Source organism: Lonchura striata, chromosome 3 (genome assembly GCF_046129695.1).
Source record: "Lonchura striata isolate bLonStr1 chromosome 3, bLonStr1.mat, whole genome shotgun sequence".
Taxonomy (NCBI): domain Eukaryota; kingdom Metazoa; phylum Chordata; class Aves; order Passeriformes; family Estrildidae; genus Lonchura; species Lonchura striata.
This window is the reverse complement of record NC_134605.1, coordinates 19,966,855-19,990,040: the sequence shown is the minus strand read 5'-3', so window position 1 is coordinate 19,990,040 and position 23,186 is coordinate 19,966,855. Positions and strand designations below refer to the sequence as shown.

General features: G+C 37.9%; 1 protein-coding gene across 1 annotated transcript in view; it reads right to left on the bottom strand.

Annotated features, from left to right (window-relative positions):
• MSH2 (mutS homolog 2) overlaps nucleotides 1-23,186 on the bottom strand; it is a 46,340-nt gene that overhangs the window by 6,966 nt on the left and 16,188 nt on the right. Inside the window, exons 7-13 of the mRNA XM_021540177.2 lie at nucleotides 13,962-14,161; nucleotides 8,803-8,912; nucleotides 6,646-6,769; nucleotides 5,437-5,587; nucleotides 3,126-3,223; nucleotides 1,862-2,107; nucleotides 182-386 (exon numbers count right to left, since the gene is read on the bottom strand). Coding sequence (XP_021395852.1) covers nucleotides 182-386; nucleotides 1,862-2,107; nucleotides 3,126-3,223; nucleotides 5,437-5,587; nucleotides 6,646-6,769; nucleotides 8,803-8,912; nucleotides 13,962-14,161 — 1,134 coding nt within the window. The remainder of the gene's footprint in view (nucleotides 1-181; nucleotides 387-1,861; nucleotides 2,108-3,125; nucleotides 3,224-5,436; nucleotides 5,588-6,645; nucleotides 6,770-8,802; nucleotides 8,913-13,961; nucleotides 14,162-23,186) is intronic.

Below are 23,186 nucleotides of genomic sequence, written 5' to 3'. Positions count from 1 at the left end.
GCCTCTTGGTAGCACCTCTGTATTGACCACTGGAATAAACAGAAGGCTACTTCCATAACTTATGTACCAGCTAAAAAGAACTTGATATTCTCCACTAAGATTCCCCACAAAAGAAAAATCTCAAATGTCTCTTTCCCATCAACCCCAACCAAGGCAATCAAACAAAAAGCACAGGACTTGCCTAAGGATTGAAGCAGTTTCCAGCATTTCAGCCATGAAAGTAGACACTCCTTTCAGCTGGCTGTCTCCAGCTCCCACCCGAGCCAGGATACAATCCACAATGGTTATTTCTGCAGACTCACATGGCACAAAACACCCAATTTGGGCCATAAGGACAATCACTCCTGTCTGTCGGATGTACGTTGATTTTCCCCCCATGTTAGGGCCTAAAGAAGAATATTTCCAAAAGTTAATTTAAAAAGCATCATGTTTTTACAATTCAACAGCTCTTTTAAAGGAGAACAGGCTCTAAATTAAAACAAAGAGTGTTGAAATTTGATCTTGCCAGCAAAGAGCAGCAAACTTGTCTAACAGGTGCAACAAGCGCCTCCAGGGCTAACAGGGCTTGCTTGTTTTTCTTACTGAATGCTCCTTTTTCAAAAGAAAGGTGATCACAGAAAATCAGGGGCCTTCCTAAGTTTTTGGGACTTTTCAAAAGTATAAGCAGTCATCTAGAACATGTGTTCATACCTAAAACTAAAAAGCTTTAAATTAAAACATCATCAGTATTTATTTCTGCTTAAGAGTTGTAATAATTTGTTTTCACCTCAAACAACTACTAAAATTTCTCTGTGAAAATGACACAGCTTAGTTACACACTGGATACCAGCTAATGGGTCACTCAGAATCAGCAAACCCAGATATTAAGCAGTTAATTGTAACTGAAATACAAATTAAATAAAAAGTATTATCCAGAAAACTGATAATTAAAACCAATTTTACGCTTTTGCTAACCAGAAAAAGAAGTGTGTTACCATGCATTTATTCAGATTTTTGATTTTCCTTTTTGATTATGTTAGAAGTGCTCATTAATCATTCTCTAATTTCAGATCTTTGCTACTCAGAACGTTTGTTAAGGACATCTGGATGGAAATTAAGAATCAATTAAATCTATAAACACTAAAAATGTTTTCGTGTGTAGTAAAATTATCCTAATTACACCAGAGAAAAGGGTAAAAAATGGTACAGTCATTGAAACATGTTTTGCATTTAAAATCAACTTTAATACTTCACAAAGAAAACACTAACAAAGTACAACTGGTGGATGCCTAGTGGAATTTTCCAAATCACTTTTAGCAGGGTCAAGCTTTCCAATTCCTGAGTTTGCCTGGCTTGTGGAGTTACATTCACTAAGGTCTCACTTTAAGGAAGGACTAATTTCTTATTTTATACTGTCCAGCAGCTTCTCTTTTCTTCACATATGACTCTTTGTAAATTAGTGATCACCTTCTCCAAACAGTGCACTACAATTAAAATTACAATAACCAATTCCATTACTGATAGTTTGGATTATGACAAATATGCCTGTATGTACAGAAACACGTAGAATATCCACAGTGAAAGGTAACATTTCACATGAACACTGTGAACACTTTTTAAAAAAATATAATCAAAAATAGCAATAAATAATAGCTTACAAGTACCCTCCCCTTCTTTTCCAGAGCCAAATCTTATTCCCCATGCAGAAAGATGAGTAACTCAGTAGCTGCTCACCCTTGATGAGAGAAATTGTTTTGACAGAATTTTATTAGGTTGATTTGTTTTGCTTGTTGTTGGCTTGGCTTTTCTTTCTAAAAAGTCATCATTATTGGAAATACTCGAGACATTTATAAAGCAAACAACAAAGAAGAGAACTATTTACCAGTGATAATGTGGAACATCTGCTTGCCCTTCTCGAAGGTGATGTCATTGGGGATGAAGGCCACCTCGTCCTGCACTTCGATGCAGGGGTGCCTGGCGCCTTTCAGCACAATCCTGCCCTGCCCCTTCTCCAGAAGGACGGGCCGGACGTAGGGCACGGGCGCTCCGTTGGACACGTGGGCAAAGCTGACAATGGCATCCAGCTGAGCTATCACATCATTCATGGTCTGTATGGGCTCTGCATAACCTGGTTTGCACAGGGGAGATGGAAATTCAGTGCCATGAGCTATTCTTTTGCTCCTGCTGAGAAGGTACCTTGAAGCCTACACTGAGTCCATCAAGGTAATGCATCTGCAGTAACAATTTTCTTCAACATGAAAGTCACCTCCTGGGAGACTCCAGGATGCAGTCCTGAAGTTTCCATGCCTTGAATATGAAGGAGACTTCTTCAGACTAAGAAAAGGAGGAGGTGAGGCCATGTTGATTATTTTCCCTCACCTGGAAATCCAGTAAGTTTCCTTCATGAATAATACACTGCATTCTGATGCTCACAAAAGCAAAGACACGAGAGACACAAGCACAGACACTTCTGACACAGCAGCCATCTGTGTTTGTGTGAATGATGGGAGGGAGAGGTCTGTCAGACACAGTGCCTGTGACACCAGGCTAGGTGGCCCAGCACCCCCAGTACCAGCTTTTGAAGTTTTGGTGTTTGGTTTACTTCTGTGAAAGGGATGAGGAAGTAGAGTCTACAGCCCAAATTCCTCAGTGTCTCTTCTGCTTTTGGTGAAGGATAGTAAAGGAATGCCCTGTAAGTAGGCAATCTTGGAGTAAAATATATGGAAATAACTTAGGAAACCAATAATTTTTATTGCCATAAAAGCAGTGTCTAACTTGATCTTATACTGCATATCAATGCTCTTAGACCTCAGGTCCCACTCCTTCAGTTCTCTGCTGCCCTTCACCTTTTCTGCTGTCCGGGTGAAGATGCCCAGAGTCAGGAAGGAGTCAGGTGGAGGACAGATGTGGCCTTTATGGCCCCTTTTTTTGTTCCTGTTATGGGATTAGCATTTGTACACACCTCATCACTGCACATCTGCAGCAATGCCAGGAAAGAGTCTGGTGACAGAAGACAATTCATATTTCAAACTTTCAACAGCTGTCTGAAAGCCACACCTCACTTTTCACACCAATTTCTTGAGCAATATTACAGCAATTCTCTCAGCACACCAGACTGTGACACACATCAACAGTGGCATATTCACCTGAAGCAATGTTAATGATTTCCTTAACAATTGCATCCTGAGCCTCTTCATACTCTTCCCTGTTCCTTATATACTCTTCATTGATGGTGCTCAGTTTGCTGTGAACAAAACAGGAGTATTTAGAAGCTGTGATGTTCTGCCTTCTCCTATAATGCCAAAGTTTTGGCCTCGTCAGCAAGGTTCAGCACAAAGACCACAAAGCAGCTGACCTACAATTCATCCACACCAAGACAGCCTCAAGATTATTTCCAAATTTAAGATCACCTGTAAGGGCCAAACCAGAAATTCTAGCATCAACACATGACATCATCTATGTTTGTTATAGAGCTGCTATGTGATAAGGACTAATTCTTCAAATTTAATTTCTGGCTATTTTGCTGCTAAGCAACTGTGGAATTAGCCCAGAGTCCTACAACAGGCTTATCAGATCTGAAGGCACTGACTTCTTTCATTTAGTAAAAACCTAATTACTATCACTATGAACAGGTTCTGGTCTTCACACTAAGGTAAGCTGAAATAAAGACAAGAGTTTAAACAAGTTTTTATTCTTCTCAAGCTTGTCTCCTAAACAAAGAACAAGAGTCTGCAAGACTGAATAAGAAACACACCCAAGTAGTGTGCCCACACTATAGGCAGAAGTCAGCCTTGTGCTTCCAGGACCACCTACAGAAGCAACTATAACTTAACTAAGCACAGAGAAGTCTTTTTTATTAGTGATGCATGGGCTGTGTCACTAAGGGAAAGTAACAGATGACAAAGTACAGGTTCTAAGTACATCTCAGTTACAGAAAAGACTATAACTTCATCATACATTTAGATTCACAGCACATTTAGAAGCAGAAAAAGCTGTTTTGCATTTCAGGGATGTTTTTAAAAAATATCTTCCAAGTAAATCTTAAAACAAAATGCAATTGAGGTTTTTACACTTTGTTAATTTAAGTAAATTGGTGTGAAATACACCAACATTATTGGCTGGTGTGAACCAATATGTTTGCCCTTCTTTTCAAAGATAAGGATTTATAACTATGGAAGTGAGTGATTAACAGAAACCAGTCACAACACCATCAAGAAGCTGAACACAAGCAGCAGAGTGGCCCGGAGGCAGAGAAGGTCAAGCCTATGCTGGCTGCTCTAGCTGGAGTGGACCCAGCATGTTGAAGGTTGAAGGAAGTCATTCTTCCCCTCTATTCAGCACTCTGAGATGGCATCTCTGGTTTTGGGTTTTGTTTTCCCAACACTGAAGCTGGAGCAAATGGTCACCACAAAGGCACAGAGCTGGTGCACGTGGCACACGAGGACAAGGCTCAGAGAGATGCCTGCCCATGCTGAGAGAATTTGAGGTCAGCCTGGAGGGAAGAGGAAACAGACTCTCCTTGAAGGAGGTGCAGAGCAAAAGAATGAGATCCTAAGATCCCAAGTTTCTGTAAGGAAAATTCTCATTAGATCTGATTAGGAAAGTTTTCATAAACAGTAATTCAGCACTGGAATCTTGTGCCCCATGAGGCTGTGAAGGATATTTAGAGGATGGGGTAGCCTTGGACTACCTCATCTAAGCTTGAGATAGGATTAATTTCCAAGGTGTATCTGCTTTGAGTGAGGGATATGAAGTGGTCTTCAACCTCAATTATTACCCAATTTTGTGCATGCAAGTTTCTCCTTCATTTGCTCTGTGTAAAAGCACTGAAGAACAGAGGAACATCTGATGACTGATGCAGCCCTTGCTCCTGCTAAAATGCTCTAAAAGGGCTTAAAATTCAACAAAAAATATAGACTTTTCAACTGATCTGTGTCAGAACGGCTGTCCATACAAGGACACACTGAAACAGCCTCAATTCAGTAGTTGGGCTGAAGACTTAAATTTTTTTAACAGATCAATCAAAAGAGGCACAGAATTGAAGTTCAATGCACAGGACTAACAGAAAATAGAGAGGATTTGGAACAAAGGGGGGAAAAGAGGTAATTCAGTAACAAAACTCTGCATATCACATTTGGTGATAAACAAATAGCTCTTTCCCTACTGCAGCTTGTGTCTGTATAAACACTCACTGAAAAAGCAATTATGATACTTGCTGCAGCTAAAACAGAGAAATTAGCCCAAGTCAAAGGACCAAAAATAGATAACAGTTGGCAATATAAATGGAGAATGCAGCTTTTAACATAAAATCTATGCCAGTCCCTCTCAATATTTCAATCTGTGAGTCAATTAAAAAGGTGACAATTTGTATGCAATCCAGTCTATCAGCATAATTATAAAGGAACAATTCTATTACTTTCAGAATAGGCTTAAAAAACTACCAATATCATCTCATACCTGTTAGTAAATTTCACACCATTCTTCTGTGTATCAATAATTCCATATTTTGAATTGTTACGGAGAGCTTTTTCCTCCTTACAAGTTACCCTAAAGTGATGCCCAAACTGTGAGTTTGATTCCAGTTTGATACTTTTGCCAGCTTCCAAACCTTTCAGATAAAAACAAAAAACAAACAAACAAAAAAAAACCCAGTTGTATTATCACAAATCCTGTAGCCTGTGCTATTCCTGCTCACTAGCCCTCAGTTCCCATGATTTAGCCTCTCTTACATGACCTAATTGAGTAGACTTACTTTGGTTCTCTACAGGTATGAGAAATACCCAGACCAAACACAAATATAGGGATTCATTCCCTGCTCTTACTTTAAAATACTCTCAAACTGCATATTCAAATCAGGCTCACAATTATTGCTAAGAATTCTCCAGAATGCAAGGCCATTCTGCATTGCTGCTGTTAGCATAGCACCTCTACTCCTGTGACCTTCTGCTAACACATAGTTCTCTTACAAGATTTCTCATTTTATCCCTACACAATCTTGGCCTTCCTTCTGCTCATCCAGATATCATCTTTATGATAAAAAAAAATCAAGACGAAATCAAGACAAAAAAGAAATGGAGGGTCTTAAAGGTACAACCCAATTTTCCTTGCTGTATTTGCATTAGAAGTTGGTAGGTTTTGCTTTTTCTTAAAGTTGCTCTTTCAATGCCTGATTCATCAGCTGCACATGGAATTTTCTGCATAGGATGATCAACACTTCTAATGTCTAATTTGTTTATGAATTATATTTTGCAAGGAACATCAAAAGCAAGCTGAATGGACACTCAGGATAATGCACAGAGGGGGGAAAAATCTCAGTAAAGGTCCTCAAAGAACGTGAGGACCTCAATCTCAGTGAAGGTCCTCAAAACAGAACTAGACCTAACCAAGAGTTCGATGAGTTAACAGTTCTACAAAATGGATTCTGCAATATATATGATAATTTCTGAAATTATTTGGAATGTTGTTTAGAAAAAAATTTTAAAAGTTATAAACCAAAAATCTCTCTGTTTTCAACAGCTTGTACCACAATAACCAAAGTCAGCCCAACTCAATAACATAATAATGCAAACATCCTTTAACCCTTTAACTTCTTTATACCAAATTTTATCACTTGCTTGCAAAACATTTCACAAAGGAGACACGATCAAAGGCAGTTCCAAACCCTACCTAGTTCTTTGGCTGCAGTCTTTAGTAAGGACTGCATTTTTTCTTCCAGTTCATTCATCTTCTCTCTTAATTCTGTTAAATTAGGATCAAAAGAAGCCTTGACGAGAAATTCATGATTCTCCACCTAGAGAAAAATAACAAGAAAAATTTATATGAACATAAGCAATAACAAAAAAAAACTCATCTTCCAGATCATACACAGTGAAATGAATTTACTTAATAATTCACACTCAATTTTTTATACATATATAATGCTGTCATGCGATGTTGTTTGTGATAGTTGGTGTCTGGTTCAACTGCAAAACAAACACATCTGAAATACTTGTTTTCTCACATAATGTACTTTATACATGCAAAATATACCAATTTGACAGACTCCCTTCTGCTGAAATGGAGTTGTCTGCACATTGATTTGCAAACAAATGACTGATTAGATAGCAGGGCAAAAAGGGAAGTCAAAAGGAATGAAATTGTCATGTACATGATCTGTCTGCCACCCTGGACTTAGGCAGCTAATCAAGACAGAGCATAGGGTGAATCAAAACAAGAAGCCTTTGGAAACTGAAGTTTCTGAATCAGTAATTTCTGCTTCAAAAGAAACTATAGAAGTTTAGGAAGGAACCTACATAGTGTCACAAAAAATCCTACCAATTTCAACCTAGCTCTCGAGTTGAAAAGCAGATACAGTTCCTTCTAAGTTTAACATTTTTAGAGGCAAGGATGAAGCATTCCATCTTTTTCTCGTATTTCATCTTTTTTCTCTCCTTTCCCTGTGCTTCCACTGCCAGGTGGCTACGTACCAAAAACACCACCAAACTTTGAAGTTGCCCTGACTTGAGGAGGAGGCTGGAGTAGAGGGTTTTTCAAAGGCCCCTTATGATTCTGTGATAAATAGGAATGGAAGTGACAGTTTCTCAACTTTTATTACAGCTAGGTAAATGAATAACCATGTCCCACGCTTTTTGAACTTAAATGTTTCTTTTTATATTAGAATGGATTATTGACATAATTTAGTTGCTATGACAACCTATACTTCAATTGCACTCAGAAAAGAACTGCGTTTTTTATTTGAACTCCCTCAAAATCCAAGAGGAATTTCAAGTCAAAGTTCAAATTGCAACGTTCATATGCACAAGGTTTATTCTTCTGGTAAAACCAGCGTTGTCTTATCTATAGACATTTTCCAGTACCTTGAAGGGGAGGAAAAACCAAATCCAACATGCCAGAGTCTATGGGATTTGACTAAAAATAACTGACTTGTTATTCTGTTTAGAAGGACAACAAAACACTTTCAAAGTAGAACCTGAAAAGAAATTTGAAGAGCTGGACTATGAAGGGTGAAGGCTTAAACAGATGTTACTTCTAAAGAAAAGAGAGTCCCAGGGCACACAAACTGCATTAACAGATGGTCTGTAACTGGTATAAAGCTATAAATTTCTTCATTACCATACATCACAAATTACCACAACATGTCAATCAAACAAGTCCTTCCATAAACAGTAAAATGCAGTTGATGGATGCACAACACAATGCAAAGAAAGAAAACACAGTGCTCCTGCCTTTGGAGAAAAGTCTGCATGTTCAAAATTTTAAACCCAGTGCAGTTCTCACAAGTTCAACAAATGGTGCTTACTGCCATATATATCTGGCACAAGTTTAGGTAGTTCTCTTATTTCTACAGTCAGCTGAGACCTTCACTTAGGATAATCCTAACCCCTGGTTAATAAAAAAAAGGAAAATCCTAAAAGACTCCACAAGTAATAAACATACCCTGGGGTACATTCTAGATTTGACACATATCACTGTAACTTTAAAAATACAAACAAGTAGAGAAATGACAAAATTGCTTCTCCACTTTTAATACTGATGAGATCTTTTAAAAATAGTTTCAGGTCCACAGCATCAATGTACCCAAAGCATTTTTTTCACTGGCTAGGGAATTTCAGATAGTGGGTGAATATCCTGTTGAGTACTTTGATACACTAATAACAGCCTTCATATACTTCTAAATGCAGCATATATTTCTATATACAGCTAAATTATTACTAGCTACTTAATACAGAAGATCAATTAAATTTAGTTCATATAGAGCAGACTCCAAAGCTCAATAAGAAACTTTAATTGCTGAGTAAACCCCACCCACAGAACATTTTATACCTTTTCCATGTCCAACGTTGTTTCTATCATCTCCAGAAACTTTGAGAAGTCAGAGCAGATATCATTAAGAGGTGTTATAAATACAGCCAACAACAACATCTGGTGAGCTCCTATTACAAACAAACAAGGAAAAATTATCATTCAGATTTACCAGATTTACCAGAATTCACTTATCCAAGATAAACAACACAACTGGTTACCTGGTTAATTTTACAAAGATGGGCTACGATTATTTCACTGAAACACGTGTACCTTTTTCTAAAATTGGCATTATCCCATCTACATTCTGATTAAGCTTGTACCTATTCTGTCACCTTTGTTCATAACTGGGGGTATTAATTCCCTTCTACTGTGAGTAAAAAAACAAACAACAGTATAAAAGCAAACCTGCTGTCTGAATATTACCAGTTCTTGCACATAAAAAGTTGACATGCCTTCTGCAAAGAATGTAGGTCTTATCTTCCACACTCAGAGCTTTTAATTCTTCTTAATAAAACACTACATAATACTGTGACTATTTGGTAATTACAATATGGACATAGCAACTGAAGTGTATGGTATCAGCTTTTGTTTTCCACAAAAAAGACCACATATTATAAACAGGTCTTTACAGTCACTTCTTCCCACTACAGAAGAAGGCATCAAGATTAGCAGAAATCCTCTGTAGCACCAAGTCAAACTGCATAGAACATATATTGGCTGGAAGTCCATGGGGCACCAAAAGCATTGAACACCAAGAGCAGTTCACAGTCAGCTCAACATGCACAGATATTGCCAAATTTGTGAAGGAAGTATTTTATTCAGGTACACATAAGCTACAAATAGGCACCTATATCCAGCAGCCACCTGTGGAAACATTCTGTCAGTAAATGCATGTTTACATCTTTACAGCCACTTCAAGTTATGATTTAACCAAAAGATTAGCATTATTGACTATATGATTTACAAAAAATGCCTCCAAATGAATCCAATGTTATTAGTTTAGACTCATTGAACTACACAGAGAATTAGGTTGCTTGCCTCTAATGTTTAGAGGCAGGGCTTTGCACATTAAAGGAGAAATATAGAATTAAGCTCTGGATATTCCAGAGCTTCCCAATTTCTTACCAAACCAAGAAAAAAGTCCTAGCCTTTCCTAAGAAAAAGTGCCATAGAAATTTATACAAAAATTGCCATAGAAATTTATAGAAAAATTCTCATAGAAATTCACAGAAAAAGTGCCACAGAAATTTACAGAAGTTACACAGTGAGGACCCAAGTGAATCTCTCCTCTCTCACTTGAAGTAGAAAGAAAAAGTTTGGTTTGATTTCTTTTTCTACCATGCTTTTTTATTTCTCCAGTCCCTCAAACCTTTAAAGTGAAAGATCTAAACTTATATATATTACTAGAGAAAAAAATTACATATTGTTGAGAGATTATTGGAGTTGCAAAAATGGAGTTTTCTGTTGACTAAAAATCTTCAAAAGCAAGAGATATGAAATAAAGATTGTTTTCAATTCCAAATTTCTTGCTTGCTCTCTTAATATCTTGGTTTTTTCCCCTCCTGTAAGACAACACATCTAAACCAACCTATAAAATAAAAGCATTCAACAAAGAAGGAAGAGATTGAAGAGCAGAAGTTTCATGTCCACTCTTCAGAATGGGCTTAGCACTTCCCAGTGCTCCAGCTGACAGAACACACAGCAAACACAATGAAATTATATTCAGTATTCTTGAACCAATGAAAAACAATTGTGCTTGAACTTAAAGTAGTATTATGATTATTTTTCTTGAGTAGGGAAGTTTAATGATGCCATTTCATTATTTAAGCTTGAAGGGTACATCTCAGACACCATAGCAAATGTCACATTCAAAAGTTAGAATATATTAGAATCAGAATATATTAATTTATTAAGTAAATAAAATACTGATGTATTTACATACATTCCTTTATATGGGTCCAACTGATACACTGCAAAATTTATTTTCACTTTTAATCCAACTTCAGACTGTGTCCAGCACTTGAAGGAAGCAAAACAGTGGATTCAGTGAATAACCAGGGTTTACAAAAGTGATTTGCATATGCTTTTCTTAAAACATCTGGCATTATAAAAATATGAGAAAGAAACACCACTGAAAAATTCTAAATTAAACTCCAACATATCTTGCACCTGTATTCATAAACTCATAGAAAAGGTGCATAGTAAAAAAAAAAATCCTCTTTTGCACCTACTCAACTTTATTAGGATGGAAACTAACCACTGAGGGAAAGACTAATAGAGCTATGCACCATCAAAAGCTGAGATGCATATTGATCACAAAGCCAACCTGTGCCCAGGTGCAGTTTTTAATTTAAACCATAATTTACTTACTGAAGCACAGACAAGTGTTTATTACACATGTTAAAGACTTGACAATTAATATTGTTTTTAAATGTTGTCTGGCAATTAAAAAAACCACTAATCTTCAGACTTGAAACACACAGTTAGTTTGGCAGCAAAATGACACTGCTCTATCCAGGCAAAACAAATCCCCAGGGTTAAGTGCACCAGTCATTTTGATATGCAATGGAAAGTGGGGTAAAATGAAAAGAACAATGTAAATTGATATAAAATATAGTATAGGTTTACTACAGGCAAGTAATATCCATATGGTGCAACATCTGTCTGAAATACTGAATGCCTGAGACAAAGGGGACTCTGCAGACCTAATCTGGGCTCTTCTAAAGCATTCAGCATGGTGGCACAGGAGCTGTCAAGGTGCAAGAGCTACGATTTATGCCATGACCAGAGTGCAGATAAAGAGGGTATCACCCACTTGCAAAAGATAAACAAGCTGAAAGGACACCAGTTCCTTCAGGACTCACAGATGCATTTATCCTCTTAAGATGTGTGAATTCATATAAATGCAGAGAAGAAGGTTGCTTATAAATCCACTAAAATATGGAAGCTACTGATTAGCTTATATTGGAATAAGATAAATCAGAAATAGAGCAACACCTTGAAAACTGGGCTAATAGAAATGAAGTAAAATGTAACACTGAGTAAGATGACACATTGATAGATAAATGTGTTTCCACTATGAGTAAGGCAATAATCAGTTGGATATGACAAAGGATGGGAAGCAGCCAAGTTTGATCACAACAGGCTGTAACACACCAGTGCAACAGTCTGGAAAAGAACAGGACTGAAACAAGCAGTAAGGGGTATTCAGTCACTGTATACAGTATGGTAAAAATACACCTGACACCCAGCACACAATTCCTGTAACCTGCATATTTACAGACTTAAAGAGGGTTTGTTTGAGATGGGAAAGAAGATGCTTCAGCAGCTTCTTCAAGACAGCAATCTTGTAAGGACCCAGATTTCATGCCCCAGCAGTCAGAGTAATGAACAACTGCTCTCTTTTGCCAGCTAGAGCAAAATGATTTGATGACTCAAGAGTCCCTTCCCACCTTATGGCCAAACCAGAAAAAAGCCATTTTCATTCATCACCCTCCTCCTCAGGTTCCACCATCCATAAAAACAAGGATTCAAACAAAAAAATGCTTCATTTTGAGGGAAAGGCAGTCACAGCTGATGATTTTGTGGTTGTTCAATATCCCCACAGCCACTCATAGGCAAGAGAGTTCTGAAACTGGCACATACTCAGAATTGCCAAAAATCTGACTTTCCACCCCTTGATGAGTTACAACATTCTGTACAGTCAGAAACAGAGAAATTACCAGATCCACACTGAATCACTCATGTACACTGAAAATTACCAGACCACTCATATACCTTGAACAGGTGGTACAAGTACAAAGAAAAATAAAAATAACACGCCACTTTTTTTAAACTATCCTTAATACACTGCTGGTGACTGCCCTACTAAGTCCAACTGATTCATGTGTAGAACAGGAAGAACCTTTTGCAGTCTATTAACTTTTCCATATGGTGAGCTTAGCAGTTTGCCTTACACAGCTTGCTCCTCAAAACTCTAAAAATGGGATTGTTTTCCTACCCCAGTGCTATGACAGAGGGACTCTGTTGATCCAAATGGCAACTAATATAAAAAGAAGTAAATACAGGAAGCAAGCATTCTGAACTAACACCTCAGTACAGGATGGGAATCCAAGAGCTCCATGTCAAGGCTAAAACAAGCAGAGTCTGCTTGGAAAAGCCAAATGGATACAACTGAGGCAGCTGAAGAGTGACACAGCTCTTTAAAAACAAAAACAAACAAAAGAGTTACATCCGTCAGTTCCTTCAGAGTTTCAGATCTTAACTGCTCTTGGAAATAACACAGCCAATAAAAAACTGATTTATTTTTAGATTAATATTGTAGAAGCTTCATTACTGAAGTCGTAAAACTGTAGTACAGAAAAGTATAAGACACCGGGTAGCTTTATTTTCTACTGAAATAGAGGAAAGAAATTTTTGTAGCCATACAATTTCTAACATTTGTTTTTCAGGCTTTGGTGCTTGCTTTACACAAAGGGCATTTCTAACAAATTAATGGGCTTCTATAGAAATGAGCTTTCTGGTAGGTTAGAACTGCTCTTGCTAAATTGAATGCTGATCTTATTCTGCATTTTCTTGGTAATATACAGAAAAGGGAAAAAACAGCAGCTTTTTTACTTTCTAAACTTGCTTGTCACAGCATTGTGCTTCCTACTAATGAGGACTGGAAGAAATCCTGCCATGTTACTTGTATCAAATGCAGGAGCATTATGATTTAAAAAACTCAAACATTTGAGTTATACCACTAATACTTAAACTGGGGGCATTTTGTGTTTAATTACAACCCAAAGTGGATGACAACAATATTGTATGAATGGTATCTTGTGTGTAACATCACACACAGCTGGTCAGGAATTCCTAGTGACAAGTCCATGTCAAAGATTCCCACACCACCACCCAACAGTTCAACATCCCAGCTACACACTAATTGGAGCACATTTTCCTGCAAAGATTTGACTATGAATATTTTTAAGTATCTGACTGGCATTTTGGAATTTCAGCTCATGTAAAATTCAAATGTGTTTAAGCTTTATTCCTGCAACAAAAGCACACAGGGAAAAAAAGTAATTTTTGAAATCTACGCTCTATTTCTTTGCATCATCAGTATACCACAAAACACCGAGATGGACAATATTCTAAATATTCTAAATCTAATACCCAAAAAGGGGTAACAATACCTTCATGTTTTTCTAGTGCTTGTACAACATTAGGCAGTTGATTGATAGCCTGGAACATTCGGTAACAGTCTTGTAAGTTTGCTGCTTGTCTCTGAAATTTCTTTGCCAGCCGGTTGAGGTCTGGAAAGCGACGTAACAGATCTTCCTGAAGGCACTGACGTAGCTCTGGATCCATCACAAAAGCTTCAACCAAATTCAACCTACATAAGAGATTCATAACCATGATTAGCATGGCGTGATCTGTAATTCTTTTATATCACCAGTTATCTGACAGTTTCTATTTGTAGTTTCTCCATGGCTGTATCCACTGGCCAACTTCCCTGGTTAAAAAAACCAAACAAACAAATGAGAACAGGACAACACATGAGCTGAGAAAGCAAAGAGATTTAACTCATGTCAAGCTTCTGTATTTTGAACAGTCAGGGTTTCTAATGAACACTGTTGGAGTGCAATTGTTCCAAGTGCAAATACCAATGCCTGTCCTGTAGGTAAAGCTGACTCAGAATTGACTTTGAGATTAATCCTTTCCCTTCACTACCATAAAAGTATTCCAGTAGTCTACAGAAGAAGAGGTATTAAGGAGGAAAAAAACCCACTACTGGGAGAGTTTAGCTCCCTGTGGTCAAGGCCAGTATGGACACTGTGCAGCAGTGCAAGCCTGAACCACAGGACGGGAATCCTCACAGCTGGAAGGCACTGACCACTCCAAGCCCTGCTCAAAGCAGAGTCACAGCTAAAGCCAGCTGCACATCCTGGGGGCTGCCAAGGATGGTCCCAGTGCCAACCTCTGGAATACAGCCCCAGTGACTGACCTCCATGGGGACTTCATGCCCCTGAGCCTGGCAGCTGAGGGTCCCTGCTCTGCGAGATGTCACAGGAGACAGTGACAACTCAAGCCACAATATGCAACATTTCCTGCTCTTCCCTTATCCAACCACCTAGTCTATTTATTGTAGAAGGTTACTGGGTTATCCAGCCACAATTTTCCCTCTGTAAATCCATGCCAACTACTTCCAAACTACTGTTTGCCTAGAGGCAAAATTGGGAAACTGCATTCTTATCAGTGAGGGCACTGTCTGCCAGCCTTGCCACCACTGACTCCCAGCTTGCCTTCCCTTGCTGTTGCTCCCTGACATTTTGGTTTGGTATTTTGTTTGGGGTTTTTTTCTGTTTTTTTTGTTTTGTTTTGTTTTAATAATTTTAGGTATGGGGGCTTTAAAATAGTGAAATAAATATTCTTTAAGTGCTGAAAGCAAGAATAAAATCTCAGTAAGAAGTGACAGAGCATTAAATTGTATTTTTCCACTAGAATGTGAGCACAATTTCATACATTTTTTTGGGTTTTTGCATCAGTTAATATTGCCATCTCTACACATTTTGCATTTGCAGTTAAAAAAAGAAGTCGGATATTGTTAATTTTGGAATGCCAGGGAGGTCAGGGTTCTTTGATCACACTTTCAGAACACCAACGAAGAGCTCTGCCTCCTTCAGAGATCTCCCCATATTACATACTGTGCTGATTTCTGGTTAATAATATCTATCAATATCTTTGCTTCAGCAGAGGAGTTAATTTTATCTAGAGACATGCAAGCAAGGAAAGGACAGCTTGCTGCTGGTTTGCTTACTGGCAGAAAAATGAACTTGTTTCAATTACAGTAACATCTGCATTTGCAAACTGCATTGGAAATGACGATTTTTTTTGTCATTCTGACAGCAGAAATCTCCACGTTACACACTGCAGTGCTGTGCAGAGTGCCAGACACTGGCAACACTACACAGGGGTTAACACGGTCCACAGCCCCAGGTAATTAGCAAAGACAGGAAACAAAGGCTTTGGCTAAAGCAACACAAGAGGTAGACAGCCCTGGACAGGTAGTGGTACATTTCTGTCTACAAAAAAATCCCTCTGTTTCAAAAAGTATTCTACCCCCACACTCCAGTGAATTTTCTGTATTATACCCCAAAAAAATCAATGAAAAAGATGAGAGAAGGATCCTTTCTCTACATTTATCCATTCAACTACAGTCTTAATACATAATTTGAGAGATTGACATTAGTGACACATAAGGGTGCTTTACTTCCAAAAGAAACATTAAAGTTCCAGCATGTACACAGAACTTGTCAGAAATAGAGAGGAAAATACTGAAGATACCAACTTCAAGAACACAGAACAAGACTTTTATGAGAAACATCATAAAAGCCAAGCAATTTTCCATTCTTATCCCTGTTGGTGTTTCTGAGCACGATTTCTAGCTTTCAGATTTCTGTCAAACGGTTTGGAGGAATAACAAGAATACAAGATCTCTTCACAGCAGATACAGTGCCATGTTTATCACAAAGCCCTTCAACTTACCCAGCACACCTCACTTAGGGCTCACATCACAAACTCTTCTCTCAGAAGTGCCAGCAGCAACCAGTGACCAAACACAGATTTAAAGACCAGATATTGTTTAAATATTGAGGGGAAAAAAAGCAATAAGAACTAAATGAAACTAAAGACACCTGATAAAACTGTTTAACAGCCTAAATACGAGCTCACTAACCAGATGTGCTCCTTCCCCCTAAGGGTTTAGAGAAGGAACCAACCTGCCAACATGAACCTCACCACAGGAACCAAGCAGCTCGGTCATTTTTAGTCCTGTAATCTGGAAACAATTCCTTTGGCAAAAACAAAGCAGGATTTATTATAAACTTCTCCATTTAGCATACCCATGTATTCCTACTGTTACCTTCCCTGGTGTTCAGCAGTTATAGTCATGGCAAACACACAAGAGGTTGTACTATCCTGATGTGATGTCCTCTCACTTCCCAGGTATGATGCCAGATTTATAAACTTATTTATTATTTCTCCATTATCAAAATACCACCACACCATCAACCCGTAAAGAGGAACTAGTTGCAAATACCTTCAAGGTTTACTATGAGGGAAACTGCATTAATTTCTTGTTTAAAAGGACCTTACTTCACTTTAAAAAATCCCAGTATTTCTTCACTTTAAAAAAGCACCAGGAAGAAACATTTGGAATGTTTATCCAGTATCAAAAGTGAATTTTAATCCGGAGAAATACTATTCCTGCCTGCAGCAGGAAACAAGTTTTCTGTGTTCACTTTACCCAACCTGATTAAACTACTGACTACTCCATGATTTCAAGTTTGAAACTTCACATATGAAAACTATTTTTCTCATTTTGATGACCAATTTCGCACATGCAAGAATGTGCAAAATTCTAGTTGAACATCAACATCAGATGCTATCTTGCCCTCTCATGGCTTATGTTTAAAGTCAGAGAGCTTAGATTCTTTTCAAAGAGGTCCTTAGAAAATCAGTAATCCTAGCATACAGATATATGCACAGAATCACTTCTGAAAACTTCCTAAATTCTGCACAGCTGCTGTAAGTCATTCAATAACATCTCAAGCCCAGCTTCTAGATCTAGATTTTTTTCCCCCGTTTTTGCCCTTTGCACAAACAAACCCTTCGCTTTCATCCCATGACTCCCTCAGTTTGTTCAACAGCCTCTTGGATAAGACCTGTCAAAGGCATTTTGAAAGCTCTAACTTATTTTTTTCCCCTCCTCTTTTGTCCACAATGACAAGTTCAAAGAGTTCTCAGATCAGCACAAACTATCTTCCTCTGCCAAAACCATGATAATTAGACTAACATTTCTTGACCTTTCTGGTAGTGTTCTATCTTCCCCCCTACATTTGCCAACCACAAAGATACATCTGACAGGTTTGTGTTCATGCCACATTTTGCATAACCATTTCCTGTTGGTAAGAATACATACACGGTTGCTGAATAGAAAACCATTAGCCATGAATAATGCTCACAAGTAACGATGAAATCAAATGACAGGTTGTTTTTAATATAACGTTCAACTGGGGGGGGTGGGGGGGGAAGGAAATACAAAATTAAACAAATTTTAAAAATCTGAGAAAGTGTAACCAAACAAGAGCTGACAAGACTAGATAACTCATTTCTGCCACACAGACAAAAGGAAAGGAAAATAGGGCAAACCTTTCCACCACAGATCTAAGGCAGCAGAGTCAAGATAACAGAAACAATTATAAGTAGTGAAACCACACTAGAACATAAAGGAAATCTCTCTTTCAAGACAGTTATTTAAATTTGCAAAACCACCTAGCAAGACTGCAGCTAATGTAACTGAAAAGCATCACTAGTGCTTTTATTTGCATCACCAGTGCTTTAATTTGGAAACAGCAACCACCTTTTTTTCCTGCTAAGCACAACCATGGCCGTTTACCAGCTTTGAATTCTGTGCTCTAACAAGTATCATTAGGCTTAGTGTGGTCTGGGAGACAGAGAGAGGAAAAAAACCATTCATCTCCAAGTTTCTGCTGCATATTCCAGAATCCAACTCAAAACATTCCATCTTCTCCTCGGTTTTGCTGTTAATAAGAGGCATCTCTTGAACCAGCTTCCGACAAAAGGCCAATGTACCATGCACACACACACAGAAAAAGATAACAAAAATCTGTTTTTTTTCAACCTAATATATATCACACACTTTCCTGAGCCTTCACACACTGCTTCCCTTCCACTGATGCCTGCATCACATCTGACACCAGAAGAGATTGCTCCTTCCCTTGCTACACCTGTGCAGCATTTTTTATCACCATTTTAAGGTGCCTCAACACAGACATTGTCAGGAGGGTTTAATTCTATTTCTAGGTTCTTATACAGCTAAATATCAAAGTTTAAGTTAATAGAAAACATTAACCATGCCAGATTTCTAGATAGGTTTTTATGAAGAAAGAAAAGAATTCTGTGTGTAGAAATAATAACTAAACTAACAAACTAAAATAAAAGGTCACAGTTAGAAGGAACAGAATATTTATAATGCCTGAGCAAGATTTACCAGCACCAAAAAAAAAACAAAAAACAAAACAAACAAATCAAAACAAACAAACAAAACCACAACAGAAACCAAACAAAAACCCACAAACAAACAAACACACCAAACAAAAACCCAACAAACCAGTGTGCAATAAGATTAGTTATAAAGCATCTGGAGTTTTCATCTCTCCTCTACCAACATCCTACAAAATCCTGGACAGCTCTGCACCTCCCTGTCCATGCAGGAAAAAAAACACTCCCCTCAAGCACCTCTGCTCAAAAAAAGGACTCTGAGGGTTTTTTTTGTAATTTCATTAAACTGGGATCCATATGTAATCACTGTGAAAAATGCTAAGTACTTATTTTTTAAAAATTTTAAAAGTTTAATAATAATAAAATGGTTATAAAAATAGTAATATAATTAGAGTAATAAGGTTTAGAGTTAGGACAATTATAAGACAATAAAAAGTAAAGCACTATGGACATCTGGATGCTTTTGGATACTAACTTATGAAAAATATGTTTTGTGAACAAAGGAATTACCCTTAAAACAATATACTTGTTGTATATTCATATATCTTTTATGGTTATGTATACATTTTATTTAAAATAAGAAACTCTGTTGTATGTCCATTGTTTTTTTTTATTTTTATGGCGTCTTTGAGTCTGAGTAAAGCTTGAAGAAATTAGTTTCTTCTGATAAGAAGCTATAAATTCTTCTCTTTTAGAAGATTTATGTGTTCTTTGAAGTGACTATTTCATTCTTTAAAAAATAAAACCAAACTCCCCCTGCATACATAATCTCTATTTTAACATTATGTTAAACCTAAAACTATATTTAACACACTACTTAAAAAAATTGATACAGCATAACTTTCTAACATTACACATATAATATTCATTGTAATAGCTGCGAAAAGCCAATCATAACATATGTATTTTTCACAATCACTAATACATATTTAATAAGTAATATATATTTAGTTATTACTTCAGGGTAGTGACTTCAAATCCCAGTTACTCATAGATGTTTTCAGAAAAAATTGTACTAACTAAAAATCCCACATAACACAAGGAAAAAAGTGTTAACATTGAAATAAACTAAGAATGCCCTCTCTTACAGGAGAAGCTGACTTATTTTAAGAAGACCTTAAAAGTTTGTCACTCCCCTGACTATCCAACAGGTGAGACTTCTGAAGAGAATATATTTATATTCTCTGCCTGCTAAATGATTTTTTTTTACTGCAGATTAAGACCAGCTTTCCTGTCCAACTGTTCTACTTGATTATGTAGAATTTTAATCAAGAAATACCACTTACAAAAGCAGCATATTAAAGACTGCTTTAAAATATACTGAGACTTTGATCTCAGCACAAGTTTCAGAATGTGCACAGCTGCATCAGTTTAATTTCATGTTTTCTTCATACAAATGAAAGTGGAAAAATACCTCACATAACATTATTTTGTTTCCCTTAGGTTTCTTTCGATCTCAGATCTCTTCTTAATCCAATGTGGCCAAAGCAAATCTTCCCTGGACGTGCTTAACCCTTAGACATGTAAAATGATACCCACCGCCTTACCTGTTCTAATTGGGCTTTTTTTTGTTTTTTTGCACAAGGCACCCAGTATTTTAACATCCTGGAGGAAGCCCAGACTACAGCAAGTTCCTGTAACAGATAAATACTTCCATTTATTTTTTTCCAACCAGAATTCTTTTTCCAACCAGAAATAAGCAAGGCACTGTCCCCTAAGCTCCCTTTATAAACTTTTCCTGATAACCAAGTTGTTCCCTAGACAATCGTTTCTCTCCCAAAAATCAGCCATAATCCAGTTTGCTGCCTCAGGTAAGCAGTAGAGACCTTAAATTTACACAGCTCTTTTCATGCCAAAGAACTTCAGTATGCTTTACAGCCTTTGAAGTATTAAAGCAGACACCTAAGATCAGCACATGGGAGCCTAAATCAGAAATCTGAACCCTGGTAACTAAAAATTACTTTAGTAATTCAGCACACAGCAGCATAAAAATCACATTGACCATCCCAGGTCATTTTGCCTCAGACAATCAGAGCTGTTGCATGCATTTAAAAAATAACATCTAAAATTTCTCAGACAAGCACAAAGAAATAACAATGCAAAATAGCTAGGCAACCCACGCATGCTTTTGAAAGTGCTTAGTTATGCACCGAAGACTTTTTTTATGAAACTACAGCAGCTTTTGCAAACAATTAGAAATAAATGTAACACAAACCCTGAGGAATAAAGAACCAGCAGCTTTAGAGAGACTAATACCATCAAAAGCCATTTTATTTTAGTCATACATCATAGGCTTAGGATCACTGATCTCAGGACCCACTCAGCTCATACTGGAGATTTTGCACAGCCAGAAGTTGCTCTGGTTTCTGGCAGCTCCAGCTGATGGCAATATTTACTCAAGCCACAGGAATAGGCTGGGAAGGCCCCCACCACAGGCACAAGTTCTTCTAGTGCTCTGAACACACTAGATCTGAATCCAGGTTTTTGATTCACCAAGAACTCAGAATGTTGCTTTCTGGATGAGTTGTACACACACCTCTCCAGCACTTCTTACATTTGAGACAGAATATCCCAAGCCAAGGGTCAAAATCTTACTGCTGTTTTAATGAAATTGTACCAATTTGGAAATACAGTATCACTCAGACTCCAAAATCTTGTGTCTGAGTGTCACTATTGGGACACAAAGTAAGTACACAAACGCTTGGTAAGTTTAGAGGCTTAAAAAGAGAGTGTTTTATTTGAGCATCTGGTATTTATAGAATTCCAGAGGTGACCATGGATTGGAGGATGGAATTACCACCTCTCCAACCACACTGGTCAAACCAACAGTCCATCAGTTCTCTCACAAAGAAGAATGCAAAACAATTGTTATTTACATGAACAGTGTATGAGAACTCCAGTAGAAATATGTAAATAGATCAGAAGGCTGAAGAAGTTTTATGAGAACTTTAAAACTTTCAAAAGAACTGTAAAAGAAAACTTAACACTTTTAAAAATCAGGGCAACATCTGAGTATCACAAGCTGTTCACCTGAGCAAGCTCTCCTCCAGCTCTCCCAAATTTGCATGGACACACAAGGGCCTATAATTCAGAAGCAGACAACCCAGCCAATTCCAAGACACCCAGACTTCTTCCTACTATCTGCCAAAAAAAGAGCAGCCTGCACCTTCACAGGGACTCCCCTCCAAGCTAAATGGCTCAAAACCTTTCCCACCTGCCCTTGCCCAAACCGTGCAACCTTGTCATTGTTTCCTCCTGCCATGTGAGCACAAAGCTGGTTTTGTTTCCTCAGTTTCTGAATGTTTCTGTACTATCAAATTACCTCACAGCTTCCCTCCCTGAAAATCATTGTCACAACCTAAACACCCCCAAAAAGCTAAACTAAAAGATAGTTGCTTACAAAAGAAACATTGAAGATGATAGTGAAGAAGTCAAACAGTGTATATTCTTCCTCAGTTCAGAATTTGAAGTGCATTACTGTTTCATGTGAGGGGCAGCCCCCTCCTCAAACACACATCTTCATTGCTGTGGCTGGGTTTGCTTTTCACCCCTGGCTTCCCTCAACCACCTCACCCCGGGGTGGCCCTGCCAGCTGGGGACAAGCCCAGCTGTGTCCTGATGTTGGCCAAAAGTGGCTAGGAAATTATGCCCTCAAGGCCCAGCAACACTTCCAAGCTGGCAGAAAGCAGCACTGCCACCAGAAGTGTGAGGTGGGGCTGCTACCCACTGCTCTTCTGCCTGCCACACTCTCTCCATCAGGTTTTCCAAGAACTAAGCCAAGGGATCTACCTGCAGGCAGGGACCTGAAGCTCTCAGAATGCACTGAGCACTAACAACTGCCCTCCACCCATTGTAACAGTGCAGCTCTTCAGAACCCTCTCCTGTTCTCCTTTAATCTTAAATGTAACTTGAAGAGACCGTGAATATCCTATTTTTCACAGCTCTGCTGAAGTATAATCCCTTGTAATATGGAGTGCAAGGTTTGAAGAGCAGCTTTAGACCCTAGGAGAGCCACAGAAATCAAACTGCACACACTTTCCAGAGCTCTGGGTACGCAGTGTGCTACTAAGCAGCTGCACAGATCAGGCTCCCTGCTGTTGAACTTCTAATATTAAGCAAAGTAAGAAAGCCACAGTCAAATATCAGTTTCATGCCTTTTCTAGCTTCCCTAATTAGTCCCTAAATCATCCTACCATGATAACAATAATGGGTATTTCTAAGTTCAGGGCAGTCCATTTTCAGAGAACTTGTAATTCAAATAAATGCAGTCTTCCAACCAAACAGAGTTCACAGTCCTCTATATCAGTTATATTTATATAACATAAAATTAATAT